This window comes from Saimiri boliviensis, chromosome 7 (assembly GCF_048565385.1).
Source record: "Saimiri boliviensis isolate mSaiBol1 chromosome 7, mSaiBol1.pri, whole genome shotgun sequence".
In the NCBI taxonomy this organism is placed as follows: domain Eukaryota; kingdom Metazoa; phylum Chordata; class Mammalia; order Primates; family Cebidae; genus Saimiri; species Saimiri boliviensis.
Window position 1 is genome coordinate 107,460,748 of NC_133455.1, and position 23,713 is coordinate 107,484,460.

General features: G+C 37.5%; 1 protein-coding gene across 1 annotated transcript in view; it reads left to right on the plus strand.

Annotated features, from left to right (window-relative positions):
• ARID2 (AT-rich interaction domain 2) overlaps positions 1-23,713 on the plus strand; it is a 197,056-nt gene that overhangs the window by 156,763 nt on the left and 16,580 nt on the right. Inside the window, exons 17-18 of the mRNA XM_039461706.2 lie at positions 22,618-22,756; positions 22,848-22,933. Coding sequence (XP_039317640.1) covers positions 22,618-22,756; positions 22,848-22,933 — 225 coding nt within the window. The remainder of the gene's footprint in view (positions 1-22,617; positions 22,757-22,847; positions 22,934-23,713) is intronic.

Genomic DNA, 23,713 nt, shown 5'->3' on the forward strand with positions numbered 1-23,713 from the left:
ATTATCTACTCATGTCATTTGTTCATTCTTTATTGCCCTTCCTAAAAATTTGCAATACTTCTCTGCATATTAAGGATGTCAACTCTTGGCCAGGCATGGTGGCTCACAATCTCAGCACTTGAGATTGGCCAAGGCAGGCAGATCACTTGAGGTCAGGAGTTCGAGACTAGCCTGGCCAATATGGTAAAACCCCGTCTCTACTAAAAATAGAAAAATTAACTGGGCATGGTGGATGCCTGTATTCCCAACTACTTGGGTGGCTGAGGCACGAGAATCGCTTGAACCTGAGAGGCGGAGGTTGCACTAAGCTGAGATTATACCACTGCATGCCATCCTGGGTGACAGAGTGAGACTCCGTCTCAAAAAAGATAGATATCACCGCTTTATTGTGTGTCCACCCCATGTCTTTACTTGAGACTTTAGCCATATTTTGCTATATGGAATTTAAATCTCAATGGTTTTTTATGTTGTGCTTAGAAAGACCCTTTCAATTTTTAACAGTTTTTTGCTTTGTAATATATTTTAACTTTTTCATTCATTTGTAATTAGCTTGATGTATAAAGTGAGGTTTGAGTCTAGCTTAATTATTTTCCAAATGACTAACTTACTAGCAAGTTCTTTCCCTCAGACATATGAATTGCCACCTTTGTCATATACTAAATTCCTATATCTGCTGTGCCTATTTCTGGATTACTTGTTATCCCTTTGATCGCTATCCTTATTGTACTGTCACTTTAAATGTATTTTAACTTTGGATATGGTGGGTTGCCCTTGCTTATTCTTCACAGTTTTTTTATGATTTGTTTGAGCAACTGCCTTGTATTAGGCACTGTGCTGGGTTTTGAAATTAGAGTGATGTATAAATCAGATTGATTTCTCAAGATTGCCAAGAAAGGCATGTTGGGATTTGGGTTGCAATTGCTTTTAATGAACAGGATTTTTTGTTTGTTTTTTTGATAATGAACACTTTCAGTATCAAGTCTTCCCTTACTGGAAAAGGCATCAGCCCATGGTGTTCCTTTTTTTTTTTTTTTCTCCCCCAATAGAGCTTCTAGTCTTTTCTTCACATGAATTTTGTACTTCATTAAGTTTATTACTAGGTGGTGGTCTTAACGTTTTGTTGTTATAAATGATCTCAACTTCCATTATATTTTTCAACTGATAGGTGTTTTCTATATTTATACTTCATATATTGTCTTATCCAATTGTAATGTCTAGGTCGGGCGTGGTGGCTCATGCCTGTAATTTCAGCACTTTGGGAGGCCAAGGTGGATGGATTGCTTGAAGTCAGGAGTTTGAGAACAGCCTGGCCAACATGGGGAAACCCCTTCTGTACTAAAAATGTGAAAATTAACCAGGCGTGGTGGTGGGCACCTGTAATCTCACTTAGTTAGGAGGCCAAAGCAGGAGAATTGCTTGAACCGGGGAGGTGGAGGTTGCAGTGAGCCGAGATCGTGCCATTGCATTCCAGCCTGTACGAGAGAGTGAGACTCCATCTCAGAACAAAACAAAACAAATTATAGTGTCTAATGTTTCCAGCACAATAATTGTGATAATATTCATCAATATCTTTTTAAAATTAATAAACCCTATTTTTGTAGAGCAGTTTTAGGTTTATGGAAGAATTAAGCTGATATTATAGAGTTCTCATATCTCCCTCCTCCCTGCACACAGTTTACACTATTACTGACACCTTGCATTAGTGTGGTACACAGGTTATAATTGATGAGCCAATATTGTTACATTATTATAACTAATGTTCATAGTTTACATTCAGATTCATTCTTTCTGCAGTTCTCTAGGTTTTGACAAATGCATAATGTCATGTCTCCAACGTTACAGTAACCTACAGAGTACCTTCACTACACTAAAAATCCACTATGCTTGATCTGTTTATTCATCCTTAACCCATCCTCCACCCCCAGTTCCTGGCAGCCACTCATCTTTTTGCTGTCTCTATAGTTTTGACTTTTCCAGAATGTGATATGGTTGGAATTAGTAATATCCTTTTTAGTTTGGTTTCTTTCACTTAATAAAAGGCACACAAGTTTTCTCCATGTCTTCTTATTGTTGGATAGCTCATCTGTTTTTATTTCTATATAATATTTCATTGTACAGATGTACCATAGTTTGCTTATCCATTCATCTGTTGAACAATATCATAGTTGCTTCTAATTACTGGCAATTTTGAACTATGGTGTTATAAACATTTATGTGTAACTTTTTTGTGGGTGTAATTTTTCAATTCATTTGGGCAAACATCTAGGGTTATAATTGATGGATCATATGATAAGACTATGTTTAACATTGTAAGAAATGGTGAATCTGTCTTCCAAAGTGTCTGTACTATTTTGTGTTCCTGCCAGCAGTGAATGAGAATCTTGTTGCTTCATATCCTTGCCAACATTTAGTGTTGTCAGTGTTTTAGATTTGAGCCATTCTGATAGGTGTGTGTTGGTATATCTGTTGTGTTTATTTCTAGTTCCCTAATGACATATGATGTTGAGCATCTTTTTGTTTGTTTATTTACCATATGTATATCTTCTTTGGTGAGGTGTCTGTTCAGATATTTAATCCATGTTTAACTTGTTTGCCTAGAGCTTTTAGCATGAATAGATAATGGATTATGTCAGATGCTTTTCTGCATCTATTGCTATGATCATATGATTTTTATTTTTTAGCTTGTGAATGTGGTGGACTGTGTCAATTAATTTTTTTTTTTTTTTTTTTTTTTTTTTTTGAGACGGAGTTTTGCTCTTGTTACCCAGACTGGAGTGCAATGGCACGATCTCGGCTCACCGCAACCTCCGCCTCCTGGGTTCAGGCAATTCTCCTGCCTCAGCCTCCTGAGTAGCTGGGATTACAGGCACGCGCCACCATGCCCAGCTAATTTTTTTGTATTTTTAGTAGAGACGGGGTTTCACCATGTTGACTGGGATGGTCTCGATCTCTTGACCTCGTGATCCACCCGTCTCGGCCTCCCAAAGTGCTGGGATTACAGGCTTGAGCCACCGCACCCAGCCGTCAATTAATTTTTTACTTGTTGAACCAGCCATGTGTGCCTGTAATAAATTTTACTCTGTCATGGTATATATTTCTTTTTTTATGCATTGTTTGGTATGGTTTGCTAATATTTTTCATGAAGATGACCTCATCTATATTCATGCAAGATTCTGGGATGTAGTTTTCTTATAATAGCTTAGTCTTATTTTTGCAATAGGGTAATGCCGTTCTCATAGGATGAGTTAGAAAGTGTTCCCTTTGCTTCTCTTGTCTGGTAGTGATTATAGAAAATTGGTATCATTCCTTCCTTTAATTGTTTGGTGTGAATTCAGCAGAGAAACCATGTGGTCCTCATATTTTGTTTTGAAGGTTATTAATTATTGATACAGTTTCTTTAATAGTTATAGCATTATTCAGATTATCTGTTGCTCCTTGAGTAAGTCTTGGCAGATTATATATTTCAGGGAATTGATCGATTTCATCTAAGTTATCAAATGTGTGAGCATAGAAATACTTACAATGTTTCTTTACTGTCCGTGGGATCAGTGGTGATGGTCCCTTTTTCATTTCTGATATTAGTGATTTATATCTTCTGTTATTTTTTTTTGGTTAGGTTAGCTACAGGTTTATGTATTTTATTGATTTTTTTTTCCCCCAAAGAACCAGCTTTTCGTTTTGTAAATTTTTTTTTCTTTCTGTTGATTTCCTGTTTTCAATTTCATTAATTTCTGCTCTAATTTTTATTATTTCTTTTTTTTCTGCCTGCTTTGGGTTTAATATGCCCTTCTTTGTCTAGTTCCCTAAGGTAGAAGCTTATATTACTGTTTTAGATCTTTCTTCTTTTTTAGGATATACATTCAGTGCCAACAGCCTTCCCTCTAAGTACTACTTTTACTATATCCAGAAATTATTACTATGTTGTATTTTCATTTTTCTTTAGTTTGAAATATTGTAAAAATGTATTGTTTAAACTCCAAATGTTTTAGTATTTTCTAGCTATCTTTTTATTATTGATTTCTGTATTAATCTGTTCTCACAGTGTTGTAAGGACATACCCGAGACGGGGTAACTTATAAAAAAAATAAAGGTTTAATTAACTCACAGTTTTGCATGGCTGGGAAGGCCTCAGGAAAGCTATAATCATGACAGAAAGGGAAGGAAACACATCCTTCACATGGCAGCAGGAGAGAGAAGGGCCAAGTAAAGGGGAGAAAATTCCCTTATAAAAGCATCAGATCTTGTGAGAACTCACTATCAGGAGAATAGCAGCATGGGTATAACTGCATGGGTGGGGACACAGCCAAACCATATCAATTTCTATTTAATTCCATTGTGGTTTCAGAGTATACATATGATTTCTATTCTTTTAAATGTGCTAAGGTGTATTTTATGTCCCAGATTGTGGTCTATCTTGGTGGATGTTCCATGTGAGCTTGAGAAGAATATATTGTTGGATGAAGTATTCTGTAAATATCAATTAGATCCAATTGATTGATGGTGCTGTTCAATTCAACTATATCCTTACTGATTTTCTGCCTATTGGATCTGTCAATTACTGATAGAGGTATGTTGAAGTCTTCAACTATACTAGTGGATTTGGTTCTTTCTCTGTTTGCAGTTCTATCAGTGTTTGCTTCACATGTTTTGATGCTATTTGTTCAGTGCATGTATCTTAAGGATTGATACATCTTCTTGGAGAAGATTGTTAGGTTTTCTTTATCATTGTGTAATGCTCCTCTTGATCCATGACAATTTTCCTTGCTCTGAAGTCTGCTTTGTCTGAAATAATTATTGCCACTCCAGCTTTCTTTTAATTAGTGTTAATATAGTTTATCTTTCTCCATCCCTTTACTTTTAATCTTTATTTTTAACAATACATAGTTTTTATTTTATTATCCTCTGTCTTTTAATTCGTGTATTTAGATCATTCACATTTAATGTGATTATCAATAAAGTTGCATTGATAGTTATCGTATTTGTAAATGCACTTGTTCTTTCTTTTTCTGCTGTCCCATTTTTCTGCCTTCTCTGTTGTTAGCTGAGCACTTTTTATGTTGCTGTTTTCTCCCCTTTCTTCGGATATCAATCATATTTCTTTAAAATTTGTATTTGTGTTTAGAGTTTACAGTATACATTTATAGTTAATTTAAGACCACTTTCAAAGAATGATACAGGCATACCTCAGAGATAATACATGTTTGATTCCAGATCACCACAAGAAGACAAATATCACAATAAAGCAAGTCACATAAATATTTTTGTGTACTAGTGCATTTAAAAGTTGTATTTACACTGTACTGTAGTTAATTAAGTATGCAATAACATTTTGTCTAAAAAAATAAGGTACATACCTTAATTAAAAATACTTTACTGCTAAAAATGCTAATGATCATCTGTTGAACCAGCCTTGTGTGCCTGTAATAAATTTTACTTGGTCATGGTATTTATTTCAAGTCATCATCTTTTTGCTGGTGAAAGTTCTTGCCTTCATGTTGATGGCTGCTGACTGATCAGGATAGCGATTGCTGAAAGTTGGGGTAGTTGTGACAATTTCTTAAAATAAAACAATTGACGTTTGCCACATCACTGGACTCTTCCTTTCACAAAAGATTTCTCTGTAGCATGAGATACTGTTTGGTAGCATTTTACCCACAATAGAACTTTCAAAATTGGAGTCTAGGCAGCAGTGCATTCCTGTACTCCCAGCTGTTGGGGAGGTTGAGGTAGGAGGATTGCTTGAGTACAGGAGTTATGGGCTGTAGTGCACTCTGCTGATTGGGTGTCTGCACTAAGTTCAGCATCAATATGGTGACTTCCTGGGAGTGGGGACCACCAGGTTGCCTAAGGAAGGATGAACCAGTCAGAAATGGAACAAGTCAAAACTTAAAGTCACCAGCAGCATTAGCGACTAAGCTTTGAAGCCAGGCATTGAACTTTTCCTCTCTAGCTATGAAAGTCCTAGACCTAGATGTCATCTTGTTTCAGTAGAAGGCTGTTGGATCTTTATTGAAAATCTGTTGCTTAGTGTATGTAATATTCTTTATCAATGATATTAGCTAGGTCTTCTGGATAACTTGCTGCAGCTTCTGCATCAGCCCTTGCTGCTTCACTTTGCACTTTAATGTTATGGAGATGGCGTCTTTCTTTAAACCACATGAAGCAACCTCTGCTGACTTCAAACTTTTCTTCTGCAGCTTCCCCATCTCTCTCAACCTAACCTATTAATTTAAGAGAGTTTAGGGCCTTTTTCTGGAATAGGCTTTGGCTTAATGAAATGTCTTGACTGGTTTGATATTCTATCCAGACCACTACAGTTGTCTCCATGTCAACAAGTGTGTTTCACTTTTCTAACATTTAGGTGTTCACTTGAGAATCACAAATTTTCCATTGGGAATTTTTCCTTTACGTTCACAGGTTGGCTGTTTTGTGCAAGAGGCATGGCTTTTAGCCTGTCAGCTTTGCTATACCTTTCTCACTAAACTTAATCATTTCTAGCTTTTAATTTAAAGTGAGAAACATATGACTCTTCCTTTCACTTGAATACTGACAGCCCATTGTGGGATTATTAATTGGCCTAGTTTCAATATTGTTGAATGATGTCTCAGGGAGCCCTAAGGATGGGGAGAGAGATGAAGGTAACAGCCAGTCGGTGGAGCAGTCAAAAGACACATAACATTTACGCTGCAAAACATTTACACTGGTGACATCAAGATCACTGATCACAGATCACTGTAACAGATATAGTAATAATGAAAGTGTTCTAAATATTGTGAGAATTATCAAGATGTGATAGAGACACATTTGAACACATGCTATTAGAAAATGAAACACATGCTATTAGAAAAATGGTGCTGAAGTCCACAAACCTTCAATTAAAAACAAACAAAACGAAACACAGTATTTGCAAAGCATAAGAAAGCAACATGCAATAAAATGAGATGTACCTGTGTACTGCTATACAGGTACTGTGGCCTATTAGGAACCAGGCTGCACAGCAGGAGATGAGTGGTGGGCAGAAAAGCAAAGCTTCATCTGTGTTTGCAGCCACTCCCATTGTTTGCTTTACCACCTGAGTTCTGCCTCCTGTTAGATCAGTGGTGGCACTGGATTCTCATAGGAGCACAAGTCCTATTGTGAATTGTGCCTGCGAGCCATCTAGGTTGCATGCTCCTTATGAGAGAGAATCTCAGCACTTTGGGAGGCCAAGGCAGGTGGATCATGAGGTCAAGAGATCAAGACCATCCTGGTCAACATGGTGAAACCCCGTCTCTACTAAAAAAAAAAAATACAAAAAATTAGCTGGGCATGGTGGCGCATGCCTGTAATCCCAGCTATTCAGGAGGCTGAGACAGGAGAATTGCCTGAACCCAGGAGGTGGAGGTTGTGGTGAGCTGAGACCGCACCATTGAACTCCAGCCTGGGTAACAAGAGCAAAACTCCCGTCTCAAAAACAAAAAAAAAAAAAGAGAGAATCTAATGCCTGATGATCTGTCACTGTCTCCTGTCACCCCCAGATGGGACCATCTAGTTGCAGGAAAGCAAGCACAGGGCTCCCATTGATTTTACATTATGGTGAGTTATATAATTACTGCATTATATATTATAGTGAATAATAATGGAAGTAAAGTAGACAATAAATGTAATGTGCTTGACTCATCCCAAAACCATCTCCCCAACCCCTGGTCCATGGAAAAATTGTATTCCATGAAAGTGGTCTCTGGTACCAAAAAGGTTGGGGATCATTGCCTTATACTGTGTCCTTTACATGCTGTCATTCATTTCACTTATCTATAAGCTGTAATCACCAGATACAATATTGCTACTTTTTTATCAGTTAGATCAATTAAAAGTAAGAAAAATAAATATTTTACTTCCATTGATTTCTTCTCTAACACTCTTTCTTACTCTGTATAAATTCAAGTTTTGACCTCTGTATTTTCCTTCTCTGAAGGATAACATTTCTTGTGAAGCAGATCTCCTGGTACATATGGCCTCAGTTTTTGTTTGTCTAAGAAAGTCTATTTGTCCTTTACTTTTGAAGAATTATTTTACTGGATATGAAATTCTAGGTTAGTGGAGGTTTATCTTGAAACAGTTTAAATATGTCATTCCACTCTTCTTGCTTGCATTATTCCTAAAGAGACATCAGTGTATTCTTCTCCTTGTCCTTCGATCAGTAAGTTGGTTTTTTTCACCTCTTAATTCTCTCAAGGTTTGGCAATTTGAGTATGATATGGCTAGGTATTGATTTTTTAAATATTTGTCTTGTTTAGTGTTGTCTCTGTTTCCTGAATCTGTGGTTTCTTGTGTGACATTAGTTTTAAAATTTTCACTTCTTTCTTACTTCAAATATTTTTTGTGTTCTTGCTCCTTTTCTTCTCTTTATGATATTCCCACTGCGTATATTTGCAGCTTTTGTGATTGTCCCACAGTCCTTGAATATTCTGTTCCCTTTATTTTTTTGTTCCTTTGCTTTTCAGTTTGGGAAGTTCCTGTTAACATATTCTACATCTTCAAGTCCACTGATTCTTTCCTTGTTTGTGTCCAGTCTGTTGATGAGTCTATGAGAGGCATTGTTTATTTCTTTTACAGTTTTTTCTTATTTCTAGCGTTGCATTTTGATTCTTAGCGTCTCATCTCTGTTCACATTATCCATTTGCTCTTGATATTCACTTTTTCCATTAATTTTAGCATATTTGTTATAATTATTTTAAATTCTTAGTCTGAAAATGTCAAAATTTGTGTAATATCTGAGTCTGGTTCTAATGTTAGCTTTGCCTCTTCTGACTGTGTGTGTGTATGTATGGTTGGTGGTGGAGGGGAGGAGTTTTTTGGTTTTTTTTTTTTTTTTTTTTTTTAACTTTTAGCATGCCTTGTAAGATTTTGTCGAAAGTCAGATGGGATGTTTCAGTTAAGCATCTGAGGTAGATAGCCTTTGGTGTGAGGTTTTATGTTTATCTGGCTAGAAATTAGGCTATGTTTAATGTTTGCTGTAGCCATAGGTGTCAGAAGCTTCAGTATTCCCTGGTGTCCTTCTTTTTCTTCCTTTGTTGTTCTTCCCTTTCTCCCTTTTTCAATATTCCCTGATGTCCTTTTTTTTTCTTCCTTTTTTGTTCTTCCTTTTCTCCGTTTTTTTCTTCCTGGATTTTTTTTAGAAACTCCTTTTTAAATATAGCCTGTATCTTGTAGTTCTCTCAGTTCCAATATACTGTTATACCATACTGGAAACCTGTTGATACGATGGTAGGGTAATAGGGAGGTGAAATATTCTATAATCTTATTATTAAATCTCACTTTTAAAAAGTGGGGCTTCATCTAAGGGTTGCGACTTTGGTAAGTTTCTCAGCTTTTATTTTTGTCTCCTGTGTAAGAAGTCGAGAGAGGGCCCATGTTTTGAAATTGCCTTTCTTGTAGGTCAGATAAGGCTCTGGTAAAGTTGTTTTTCTTGAGACAGATATTTGTAAGGTGAAAAAAACACTCTGGACATATTAAAAGTGGTTACTTATCCCCTACCATTCCTGGAAGAAGGGGGAAATTTTTCTTCAGTCTTCACTGTGAGATCCTGGTTTCTGAAGGTCATTCACACAAAAGTTTGGGTTCTCCCCAGAGACTAACAACTCCCTCACTACCCCACCCACCAGGACTTTTTAACTCTGAAGGTTAGCAGTTTGCCAATCGCTGTGTAAGGGTTCCTGCAAGTTACTGTCTCCAGCAAGAAGGGCTGATTGTCTGTATTCAAGGGTCTCTCCAGCTTTCAGTGTGGCAGTTTGCCCTGTGACCTCAGTTCTCTGATAGATGTAAGAGGAATTATAAATTTTCAGTTTGTTCAGCTTATTTCTTGTTGTGGGGATGGGACTGATGACTTGCAGCTTTTTACATGTCTGAAAGGAAACTGGAAGTCCTCATCCTTAATCTTTATCCTTGTTTGTTTATCATCATTAAGCATGATGTTGACTATTAATTTATCTTTGAAATGTATAATTGTGTGATTATATAAAAAAGTAGTCTCCCTCAAAAATTTCCTTCATTTAAAAATATCTATGAATTGCGGTTTAAATTCTGTGTAATTGGAGGAAAGGACTGAGTAGTCAAGAGTTTATATGCATAGTGTTTTTCTTTGTTTTTCTAGGCTACAGTGTTCTTTGAATTAAGTGGTGTCAGGCAGAGTTTAAGAGAGACTCTCCAACTTGCCTTTAAACATAGGATCTCTGCTTTTGTTTTATTTATAGGGATTTTAAGTAATATTTTGTTTGAAAAGAAGGTTCTGCTGCTAAAAAGACATTTGAAAACCACTTTTCTGGAATATATTGTTCCTCATAGATTTCTCATTAATAACTGCTATAGAAAGATGAAAATTATTTCCCCTTAAGGAATAAAATTTATATTATATTTATATGTAGAATTTCATTATTGAAAGTCAAACCAAGAATATAGAGGATCTCAAATATATTCTAAACAAATATTTCCTGTGTGAAAACTTCTCTGTCTGTGAACCAGGGACTTTTGCTTGTACAGGTAAAATTGGTAATTCCTCAACTGCTCAGGAATCTACTCAGGACATGTTGAGGTTCAAATCACTGGGTTCTTACTGAACCTTATACAGTTACAATTTCTCCTAAAGTTTCTCTTGTAAGGTGTAATTACTCCTACTTTATAAGCCAGAATAATTTGTTTGTTTACTGGTTGGGTGACCCACTCAGGCAATTTTATTACTTTATCCCTGAACCACAGTTGCCTCATGGATAAGATGGGGATAATAATTTTATAATTATGAAGATTAAACACATTAATGCAAGGAAAACACTTGAATATGTGTCTAGTACCTGCACAACACTTAACTGATGTTATTTATACATGCTGATGTCTCAAACAGGCATAGAATGTTAAACACAGAAAACAGGAAGTTTTTAGTCAGTCACATGTTCTCTTAAGCTACCTCCACCCCAGTTTGTTCAAGCCTATCAAGATAGTCGTTCTTAATCTTTGCAGGTGTTGGATTCAAGACAACCATCAGATGGCTTAATCTTCACAAAAGAATATAAAAGGAATTTTGGCTGTTTAGGGTGACATAACACTAGAGTTTAATCTTCCAACTTGACTTGGAAGCGTTCCTGCCAATATAAAAGATTTTGTTTGAGGCAGTGGAGAAGCCAAAGCTTGCTCCTAGGTTGAACTTCCAGCTTATGTCCTAGTTGTGATCCTGCTGCAGGTTCTGCTGCAGGCTATTTGCTACCTTCTTGCTGAGGGTCATGTTGGACCTTGCAGTCATGCTGGGGGGCGGGGGGGCAGCTAAATGAAGGGTCACATTTTTTAAGCCACCCATGTTTGAGAAATTTATGTTACTGATCCTTGTTCTTAAAGCCAGCAGTATCCCACTGGCCAGACTGGGTTACTGTCCACTTTCTGGGTTTAGAAGCTTCTGTTTTGCCAAACTTAAGATTAGTCTGTTGCAAGGCCTTTTGCCTCACCTGTTCAGTGTGCCCTTGTCCATGTTGCCATTCTTTTCCAACATCACCTCTGTGTCTGTGTCTGTTTTCTCTTTCCACGGGTTTCATTCTACCCCATTCTCTTTTCTCTTCTTTTTTTCCTTTTCAGAGCCACATCCTCAGTGACTTTGCTGCTCTATGTTTTTCTTGGACTTCAGTTAGTTCTTTGCTGGGAACTTAGGGCCATCTCATATTGCGATGTATTTTGGAGCCCCAATTTCAACTGGCTTCTTTTTACTTCGTTTCCTAGCTGCTCTTCGTGGATCTGGACCATGGAGTGTGGCCTCTCTTCTGGTGGATTTTTTTGTCGTCTTTACTTTCCCGCTGTGTTCCCTGGGCCTCCTCTGCTTCCATTCTGCCCCAAGGCTGCCTACTTCTTGCCCTCCTTCTCCACTGAGCAAATGCAGGCAGCATCCCTTTCCTTGCAGAATCAAGGGTCCTAGACTGAGAAGGCTGTGGGGTACTGGGTCCCTCTTTTTTCCTTTTGTGTTTTTGAGCTTCTTGCCAGCTCTCGTCTTCTCCTCACTGTCTCTGGGATCTGGGGAGGTTTTTCACCCCAGAACCATGGAACATGCCAGAGGTGACTTCTTTTTCTTCTTCCTGCTGAGGAACTCTGAGTGGCCAAGCACCTGCTTCCTGGGGCTGGGTGACTTCTTTGTCCGTCTGTCACACAACATGGTCCTAGGTTCTAGGTACTCCTTAGGGTACTGAGGCTCTTCTTTTTCTTCACTAGAAGCATCTCGGCTGTCAGCCCTTGTATTACACTCTTAGAGCGGGATGTGGCTCTTATAGGAGAAACATCAAAAAAAGGATTGTCATTGTTTCAAATTGAGATTAAGTCTCCAGTTCTTTGACCACCTTCTTTTATTTTTTTTTCCTCTGGGACTCCAAAGCCGAGGTCTGCTTTGTGGGCCTTGGTGATCATTCCTGTAAGTCAAATTTACCTGCCTCCAGATGAGAGCTTACTTTACCATGACACAGAAGTCCCGAAATAAGACACTTGTATCGAGCTTGCTAAGGTTTGAATAATGCTTTATCTGATAGAAAATGACTAAAAACAATAGACACCAACTTCACTATATTTTGCAAATGGTTAAAAACTTACAGGTAGCTAGAATTTGTATTCTAGTTCAAAGGTAGATTGATGTTCATTATAACTTTTACTTCTTCTAAAACACTCCAAAAGTGTTGAAGTATCTAAAGACTAGTTGAATGTTACACATAAAACTGCCATCTTGATGATGTGAAAATATTTGAAAGAGTTAAATATCCAAGTGGAATTTTGAAATTCATGTTAATGTACCTTCAGCAAGGACTGCTTAATTTTAGGTAAACTGCCAGTTTAGGTTGAAATTAATCAGTAGTTAGATTGAACAATAGCTTGACTTAAATGTCAGTGGGAGAAAAAAATTGAAATTCGTTTTATAGCATCTTTTGTCTCAGTTTTGTGGTAATAAAACCAGAAGAGAGAGATCTTCTGAGGATTATATGTTGCTTTCTTTTTCTTTTCTTTCTTACTTTTTTTTTTTTTTTTTTTTTTTTTTTTTTTTTTTTTTTTTTTTTGAGATGGAGTCTCACTCTGTCACCCAGGCTGGAGTGCAGTGGCACAATCTCAGCTCACTGCAACCTCCTCTTCCTGGGTTCAAACAATTCTGCTGCCTCAGCCTCCCGAGTAGCTGGGTGACTACAGGAACGTGCCACCACTCCCAGCTAATATTTGTATTTTTAGTAGAGACAGGCTTTCACCATATTGGCCAGTCTGGTCTCAGACTCCTGACTTGGCCTCTCAAAATGCTGGGATTATAGGCTTGAACCACTGCACCCAGCCTTTATGTTGCTTTCAAAAGTTTTGTGGTATTAGCATGATCCCTGGCACATAAAATGCTTTTAACTAATATATTTTGGGTAAGTTAAATAAATGAAGTTTACCTAGCTTGATTCTAAAGTCATCAGTTCTTTGCAGACCTAGCCTGTTGGCATCTTGTACGTTCAATTATCAGGATAACAGGTTGTCATCTTGCTCTATCTAGGTTTATAAAAGATTTTGTGTAAGCACACTGGAAATACTAGATATTTTGCTAATATTACTATCCTTATAATTTGAACTAATGAGCATTTATAACTATGAGCTTACTTTCATTTAATAATATATTTTTGATAGCATTAGTTTGAGAAATATGGGTTCCTTAGGCCTTAACTACTGATTTGCCATAAGTAAATTTTTTTTTTTTTTTAGTAAATTTTTTTAAACTAGGAAATACCCTGATTTCTGCCACACACAGTAGTAGAATTTTTTTTAACCCTGCTCTGTTCTTTAAAACATTGAATACCAAAGAGTTTGGTTACTTAAAGATGTTATCAAATGCCAAAAGCTTATATACCATGAGAAGAATTTGTCAAATCATGTTGAAGATCTTTTTGTTATCAAATATTTTTAATCGTTGGGAAAAGAATTTCCTATGGTGGGAATCTAGTATGTGGTTCAGCAAAAACAAAAACAAAACCATATTTATTCTTTGGAAACTTGTGTATAGAATAATGAAAATTATATACCAGTGCTAACCTCTTACCTAGTATCCTTTCCGAATTTATTTGCCAGTATTTAAAAAATGATATAATAGATACTGTATGTAAAAGTATACCACAGTTTTCACCTAGTAATACATCTACGTATAGTACCCTGAGTAAACAATTATGTATTATGACATAGAAGGAAAAAAATCAGGTCTTTTGTGTTAAACATACCAGGTTTCAAATCCTAGTTCTGTTACTTAGCTATATGATTCTGGAAAAGTTACTTTTTGAAAGCATATTTCTGGCTGGGCACAGTGGCACACGCCTGTAATCCCAGCACTTTGGGAGGCTGAGGCAGTGGATCACAAGGCCAGGAGTTTAAGACCAGACTGGCCAACATGGTGAAACCCCATCTCTACTAAAAAATACAAAAATTAGCTGTGCATGGTGTCTTGTGCCTGTAATCCCAGGTACTTGGGAGGCTGAGGTAGGAGAATTGCTTGAACCAAGACCCAGGAGGTGAAGGTTGCAGTGAGCCTAGATCGCACCACTGCACTCCAGCTTAGGCTACAGAGCAAGACTACATCTCAGAAAAAGGAAAAAAAGAAATCACATTTCCTCAGCAGTAAAGGTTTAATTTTACATTCGGAGAGCAGTTATGGAACTCAAATAAGATGATGTATGTGAATATGCCAGATACATAGTAAGTTCTGAGCAAACATAAGTTCTGGTAGAGAGGTACTCTGCACTGTGTGCGTCTTTGTCAAGAACAGTGTAAAGTGATATACCACCATATCTTTCAAAGAGAACAAATGAATATCTAAGCTAGAATTTAAAAGTTTGAAATTATTTGGTATGCTTTTTTTATTGAAAGCACACAATTACACATCATCATTTATTTTTATCTCCAAGCTTATGTATAGCTTATTGAGAATAACATTGTTGGCTAGGCACAGTGGCTCACACCCATAATCCCAGCACTTTGGGAGGTCTAGGTTGGCAGATTGCTTGAGGTCATGAGTTGAAGACCAGCCTGGCCAACATGGTGAAACCCGACCTCTACAAAAAAAATACAAAAATTAGCTGGGCGTGTTGGCGGGTGCCTGTAATCCCAGCTACTGAACCTGGGAGGTGGAGATTGCAGTGAGTGGAGGTTGTGCCACTGTACTCCAGCCTGCTTGACAGAATGAGATTCTGTCTCAAAAAAAGAAAAAAAAAAGAACAACATTGTTATAATACCTGAATTGTACAAATCAATTTTCATGGCACTTTTCAAATGTGAACTATTGTTTCAGCCCAATATTAGTATTTTTTTTGCAAGTACATGTTTTAAAAACATTTTAAAACAAAGTTTCTGATAATTCATTTTTATATTTTACTATGTAAAATAAGTGACTGCTTCACAGACCAGTAGGTTAATAGCAGTTGATGTGGGAAGTTCAAAGAGCAAACACAGAAATCTTTTCCTGTAATAATTATTAGTATTAGGAGGAAAGGAAAGGAGTTAGAATGAAGGGCAGTTGGTTTGGGTCATTCTCCATGTGAACCCTTTCCTATATTTGGGATATTTCCTACAATTTCAGTCTTAGTAGGAGGCAGGACCCATCTTTGTGCAAAAGCCCCCCAAAAAGGCCAAATACTTGCTTCCTCTCCTATTGTCATTGGCATCTACACTAGTCAATCAGTTGTTCCCATCTATAACTTTTAATACAGATTGACTGTAGCATAGAAGCTGAGGTTGGAGAATTCATTCTTATAGGAACAGCAATATTTTGTTTCCAAAAATACCAGTACTGATTTTCAGTTTTCCAATTTGTGTTTATAATGTGTTATTATGTATTAAGGAAATAAATTAATTCTCTTAATAGTGAAGTTAGTACTTTTTTTGCATTTTGAACTTTTGCAACTAGATGAAATTGGGTTAGCCTCTCACCAAGGTTGTTGGTATATTTTTCCCCCAAATTTTAGCAGCTTGTTACTAAATCTTATCTGAATATAAAATAATGCATGCTGTTGATACTTCTTTTGTCATAGAATATATCTAAAATAGATGCAAAGGGTTGAGGTAGAAGTTCATGGTTCTGTAACCAGTAAGAGAGCCTTTTCTTTTCAACTAAAATATGTTTGCAGTATGAATTTTTTGGATGTATATTCTCATGTATACGCTTACGTGCATTTATTAACATTTATGTGCCATTCTACTTTTAAACTAGAATATTCCTGCAAAAAAAAAAAATCCCTTGCATTTTAAGTCAAGTGGGTTTGTTTGTTTGTTTGTTTTAGCAGGAAGGCTGTAAAGAAGGATATGGAATACTTTTTAGCCACTAAAGAAAAATAGTCTGCCAAGACCTTGAGCTACTAAGACAACTTCAAATGAAACTATCTGTATTGTGCATTCTCATGCTGCTGTAAAGAACTGCCCAAGACCGGGTAATTTGTAAAGGAAAGAAGTTAATTGACTCACAGTTCTGCAGGGCTGGGCAGGCCTCAGGGAAGCTACAATTATGACAGAAGGGAAGCAAACATGTACTTCTTCACATGGTGGCAGAGAGAAGTGCCAAGCCAACAGGGATAAGCTTTTTATAAAACCGTCAGATCTCATGAGTACTCATTAACTTTCACAAGAACAGCATTGGGGGTAATCATCCCCATGATTCAGTTACCTCCCTCTCAGTCCCTCCTGTGACATACATGTAAGGATTATGGGAACTACAGTTCAAGATGAGATTTGGGTAGGGACACAGCCAAACCATATCATTTTGCCCCTAGGCCCTCCCAGATCTCATGTCGTCACATTTCAAAACACAATCATGCCTTTCCAAGAGTCCTCCAGAGTTTTAGTTCATTCCAACATTAACCCAGAAGTCCAAGTCCAGAGTCTCATCTGAGACAAAGAAAGTCCCTTCTGCCTATGAGCCTATAAAATCAAAAGCAGTTAGTTACTTCCTAGATACAGTGTGGGTATAAGCATTGTTCCAAATGGGAGAAATTGCCCAAAACGAAGAGGCTACAGTCTCCATGTAAGTCAAATCCAATACCTTAAAGTTCCAAAATGATCTCCTTTGATTCCATGTTTCACACCCAGGTCATGCTGATGCAAGAAGCAGGCTCCCACAGCCTTGGGCAGTTCCGCCCCTGTGGCTTTGCAGGGTACAGTTTCCCTCCCAGCTGCCTTCATGGGTTGTCATTGAGTGTGGCTTTTCCAGGTGCACGATGCAAGCTATCTGTTTATCTACCATTCTGGGGTTTGGAGGATGACACAGGTCCACCAGGCAGTGCCCCAGGTGGGGTGGAGGGGGGGCCTTGACCTACCATAGCAGAAGTTCTCCATGAGGGCTCCGCCCTTGCAGCAAACTTCTCCTTGGACATCCAGGTGTTTCCCTACATCCTCTGAAATCTAAGTGAAGGTCCCCAAACCTCAATTCTTGACTTTCATGCACCCACAGGCTTAACACTACATGGAGGCTGCCAAGGCTTTGGACTTGCACCCTCTGAACCCACAGCCCAAGCTATACCTTGGCCCTTTTAAGCTATGGCTGGAACAGATGGGATCTAGGGCATCAAGTCCCTAGGGTGCATGCAGCAGGGGGTGCTTGGGCCTGGCCCAGGAAATAATTTTGTCCTCCTAGTCTTCTGGGGAGAGGCTGCTGTGAAGGTCTCTGACGTGCCCCAGATACATTTTCCCCATTGTCTTGGTGAATAACATCCAGCTCTTCTTTACTGATGTAAATTACTGCAGCAGGCTTAAATTTCTCCCCAGAAAATGGGTTTTCATTTCAGGAAATTTGTACCTGGTAGTCTATGTGAATATTTGTTCAGTTGAACCAAACAGTTCTTCACTGGACTAAAAGAAAATAGAATATGGCTGAAGGGAAATTAAATGAAAGAAACTAATCCTGAGCTTGCACTACAATGGTTTAAATAATAAGCAGGAAACTAATCATTATAAATTATAGTGATGATGTAATTGAAAAAAATATTTTCTTTAGATTGCCAGTGACTGAGAGAAAAATGTCAAAAATTGTTGTTACAATAACTATATTAAATATTACATTTTGCATTGTTTTGCCAAATATTGATAAATTCTGGTTCCTTTCTTTTGAAAAAGTAGCAGGATCAAAGAAAAAGTGTTTCTATCATTGTTTCTAGTTAGAATAACTTTTTTTAAATACTTAAGTGTGGGATTTCAGTAGAAAGGAAAAGATAAAAGATGCAAAAGGGGTTAATTTAGGAAGGAGCACAATAGAATCCAGTGTTGTAGGAAAAAGACAGGTTCTTGTCACGCAGCTAGGAAAGACTAGGCTCATAGACGCATAGAAGTGTGAGGAGTGGAATTTATTTGATGAGGATGGAAAAGGAAAAACAACTCAGCAAAGTGAGATGGAGTCCTGCTAACTGGTTTTCCACCTCACAGATTGAATCCCGGGTTACCACACAGGAGAACAGGAGTGGCCACGCATCTCCTGGGCTGCAAATGGCACAAAGTTCCCAAGGCTCCACCCCATCCTCCCAGTGCATAGGCTGGTCAGAGATTCTCCAGGGAGCCCTTTTTAACTTGGCTGTCTCACCAATACATAAGTGAAGGAGTTAACCCAGGAATAGTAGCTCCATTTGGCTGAGATCCAAGGGAAAGAAAGGATGAATAATGACTAAAGACATAATGTAGAGAAGAAAGTTAAAGAAGCTCTAATAAAATAAACTTGCTTTTTCAGTAATAAAGCTCTTTTTCATAGAGACATAAATGTAAGATATTGTCTCTAAATTCACAAATTCTCACCAGTACAGAGGAAGACAAGCTGTAAAATAAAATTGAAGTTCAGTTTTTAACCGAAGTTGAATTGCAGACAGTTTCTATGGAGAATATTTTCAGAGGGAGAAATGAATAAAATTAGTTGTGAGTGATGGTGAGTGTTGATTGCTAATGGAGGCCATTAATTTGAAGGTGGACCTTCAAATTCATTACTGAGCAAAGCATTGCTGAGCAAAGCTTGGCAATTTTGTTACAGTTATGGAGAAGATCTCAGAGTAGAGGATTAGCAAGATGGGTAGGTGAAAAGACAAGAGGTTACCTGTGCCACCACTACCCCTTACCAGCACTACTGCTGCTACTACTGATCATGATGATAATAGCCATTATTTATGGCCTACTATTTTCCAAATAGATTTATAAACATTATCAAATTTAAGCCTCACACCCATCTTGAAAACCGGATTCTCAGTGAGTAGAATGAGTTTCAGAGGAATATTTTTTTGCCCAGAGCTATCGCCTATGGTTGTACACATTAAAGGGGAAACTATTCACATTATATGTGGCATGTGTTGCATATTTATTACAATAATTTTTCAGCACAAGGCAGTAAAGTATCTTAAGGAAGAGTATTTTAATTTGTACAAAGGGGCCAGGCATGGTGGCTCACACCTGTAATCCAGCACTTTGGGAGGCCGAGGCAGGCAGATCACTCGAGGTCAGGAGTTTGAAACCAGCCTGACTGACATGGCGAAACCCTGCCTTTACTAAAATATACAAAAAATAACCATGTGTTGTGGTACACGCCTGTAATCCTAGCTACTTAGGAGGCTGAGGCAGAAGTATCACTTGAACTTGGGAGACAGAGGTTGCAGTAAACTAAGATTGTGCCACTGCACTCCAGCCTGGGCAACACAGTGACACTCTGTCTCAAAAATTAATATGATTTATACGAAGTTTTATTAGCCTGGAGTGGCAGCAGTATATAAAATTATATCAGTAACAGTCCTAGTTTTGTTTAAAAACACACACATACTCAGAGAAGGCTTAAAGTATACTTAAATGTTAGCATTCTGGCTATATCGAGGTAATTTTTATTTTTGTTATTTTGGATATTCTTGAATTTTCCCAGTTTCCTCAAATGAACATATTGTTTATGATTTATGGGTTGATGGTAGGGAGTGAAGGAGATTACTTGGAGTAGTTTTAGTAATAGTTTTGTAGACATGACAGTAAACACTAGCATTCTGCTTCATCTCCTACTCTTCTTCCAACCCATCCAATAAAAATCCATAGTGTTCTGAAAACTCAGTATCTGATGTTTGCTTTACATTTCTTTAGAGTTTAACTCTCCAATATTACATGTAAACTTTAAAAATTCAGGTATCGGCCAGGCGCAGTGGCTCACGCCTCTAATCCCAACACTTTGGGAGCCCGAGATGGGCAGATCACGAGGTCAGGAATTTAAGACCAGTCTGGCCAACGTGGCAAAACCCTATCCCTACTAAATGTAAAAAATATTAGCCGAACGTGGTGGCAGGCACCTGTAGTCCTGGCTACTTGGGAGGCTGAGGCAGGAGAATCACTTGAACCCAGGAGGCAGAGGTTGAATGAATTGAGATGGTGCCACTGCACTCCAGCCTGGGCAACAGAGCAAAACTCCATTTGAAAAATAAGTAAATAAAATAAAATTCAGGCATTTAATGGATTTGGAACCCTTAACTACTTTTCACCTTCATGTGATTATTGCAACCAGCTTCATTCATAGTTATATTAAAACTTTACCTTGAACCACCACCACAGTTTATAGCTTTTATGACCAGAGTAGTTAGAGAGAAAATAGAGTTGGAATGAAGGAAAGAATAGTAGATTAGAAAGAAAAATAGACTCTTTTGGACAGATGGAATTATGAACACTTCTATCTGTTGTCTTAAAATCATACACACATTATTGTGTATATTTAGTGATTAAAATTAATTTAAGGAAGTGCTATCCTTTTTCCTGTGGCTGCTAAATTCACTGCTTTTTTCTTTTTTTCTTTTCTTTTCTCTTTTTTTTTTTGAGAGGCAATTTCTCTCTGTCACCCAGGCTGCAGTGCAGTGGCACGATCTCGGCTCACTGCAACCTCTGCCTCCTGGGTTCAAGTGATTCTCCTACCTCAGCCTCTCAAATAGCTGGGACTACAGGCATGTTCCACCACACTCAGCTAATTTTTTGTATTTTTAGTAGAGACAGAGTTTCACCATGTTAACCAGGATAGTCTTGATCTTCTGGCCTCATGATCTGCCCACCTTGGCCTCCCAAAGTGCTGGGATTACGGGTTTGAGCCACCAGGCCCAGCCCAAATTCACCATTTGCATGTGTTGCCAATAAACTTGATTAATTGTATTTATTGAAAAATAGAAATAGACATTGTGAATAGTGAGTAGTAGTACATTTGGATTTTGGTTTCCGGGTGTATGTGTGTCTAGGCAAGATTGCAATTAATGATTTAATAGTATCTAGGTAATATCTTAAAAACACAACAAGAAATGCCTCCTTGTAGTAAAAACTAGTATGTATAACAAAACTGAAGTCATATTTCATATTAATGAAATAGCATTGTGAGTTCTGAGAATTAAACGAAATCCCAAAACTTAAAATGTATTTACTGATTTTAGTCTCACAATAAACTTTTGTTAAGTATTTATATAGATGCATGTGAATGGAAATTAAGTATATAACTTACTTTTTCAGACATTCTGTTTTATAATTCAGTATTTAATTACTTTGTTGATTAAATTTTAAAATGTTAGTCCTTTCTGAAAGAATATTAATTTGGAATACTGGATATATATTACACATTAAAAACTGGTTCAAATATAGATATGTTTATATGACAGCCATAAAAAAAAATCAAATTCTAAGAGATCTCTACCATAGATCTTAAAAATACTGATTACACAAACATTTGAGTTACTAATTAATAATTGAAGCCTTTTGCCGGGCGCGGTGGCTCAAGCCTGTAATCTCAGCACTTTGGGAGGCCGAGTCAGGTGGATCACGAGGTCGAGAGATCGAGACCATCCTGGTCAACATGATGAAACCCCGTCTATACTAAAAATACAAAAAATTAGCTGGGCATGGTGGCACGTGCCTGTAATCCCAGCTACTCAGGAGGCTGAGGCAGGAGAATTGCCTGAACCCAGGAGGCGGAGGTTGTGGTGAGCCGAGATCGCGCCATTGCACTCCAGCCTGGGTAACGAGCAAAAACTCCGTCTCAAAAAAAAAATAATAATAATAATTGAAGCCTTTTAATACCTTCTTTGCTGTCGAGATTCCAGTGTTCTCTCTCATTTCCATATTGTCTAATTAATAAAATTAATTTAAGAATGAAATATGACTTCCTTCAGTTTTGTGTCCTTTGCCACCTACCCACATCATAGGGTATATGCTGGAGAAGTGAGGGATGGGACTTAAAAACCTGGACAGACATATAAATATGAACTTAAAAGGCATACTTACTAAAACTTTCAGAATTTGAACTGTTGGGTTGGATATGGTTGAGTTATATGTAATATGAAATCCAGTAAACGTTTGAGTAATTTATAAAAGTATAAATTGAGTATAAAAGTACAATACATCTGGTATTTGTTTACAAGATTATGTTCTATGGTGTTTTTAAATGATACTTCATTCACTTTCAAGAGATTTTTAGTCAGCCTTCATTGAAGGTAGGGAATTGGGAATAAGGGATGTTAAAACAAATTACCAAAAGTGTTCAGTATGACTGATGATTCTACTTGGAAATATAACAGAGAAATTTTTGAAATAGTTTCAAAATATACTTGAATACATCCAAGTATCTACTACTTTTATTTTTTATAGGTGGTTTCAGACACCCTCACAGGTTTTCTACCATGCAGCAACTGAACATGGAGGAAAAGATGTATATCCAGGGCAGTGTCTTTGGGAAGGTTGTGAGCCTTTTCAGCGACAGCGATTTTCTTTTATTACCCACTTGCAGGTAAAGTTTTTAAATACTATTTGATCAGTAATTCATTTGACTGCATTAAGGATTTTGATGTGCATTCTCTTACTTTCTGTATCCCAAAAAGGATAAGCACTGTTCAAAGGATGCCCTGCTTGCAGGATTAAAACAAGATGAACCAGGACAAGCAGGAAGTCAGAAGGCTTCTACCAAGTAAGGAAAATGAGTTTACTTCCTTTTGTACATACAAAAAGAAACTAGGCAAAACACAAGAACAGTGAAATGCAACTTAGCATATTAGGAGGCCAGAAACCTCGGTTTCTAGTCCAGCTCTGCCATGAATCAGCAATGTGATGCTGTTCAAATTGCTTAAATTCTCTTGACATCACTTTTCCTTTTGGCTGGACGTTGTGGTCTTTAAAAAGCTCTAACACTGATGCTGTTTTGATAAATTAGTCAGTCATTGGAAGTTATGAGAGATGATATATGAGAAATGCTTTGTAAACTAAAAGTGTGTTTGGTTCTTTGTCCTGTAAGAGAGTAATCATCTATTTGATAATGGCAAAGACATTTCATATCTTGTAATTATTAAAATACACACACACACACACACACACACACACACACACACATACATAACACTAGTTACAGTTTAAAGATTGCTTGTATGAGGCCAGATGCAATAGCTCACGCCTGTAATCCCAGCGCTTTGGGAGGCCGAGGCAGGTGGATCACCTAAGGTCAGGATTTTGAGATTAGCCTGGCCAACATGGGGAAACACCATCTCTACAAAAAAATAAAAAAATTAGCCGAGAATGGTGATGTGCACCTGTAATCCCTGCTACTTGGGAGGCTGAGGCAGGAGAATTGCTTGAACCTGGGAGACGGAGGTTGCAGTGAACCAAGATTGCACCATTACATTCCAGCCTGGGCAACAAGAGCAAAACTTCATCTCAAAAAAAAAAAAAAAAGATTGCTTTTATGTTATCTTAT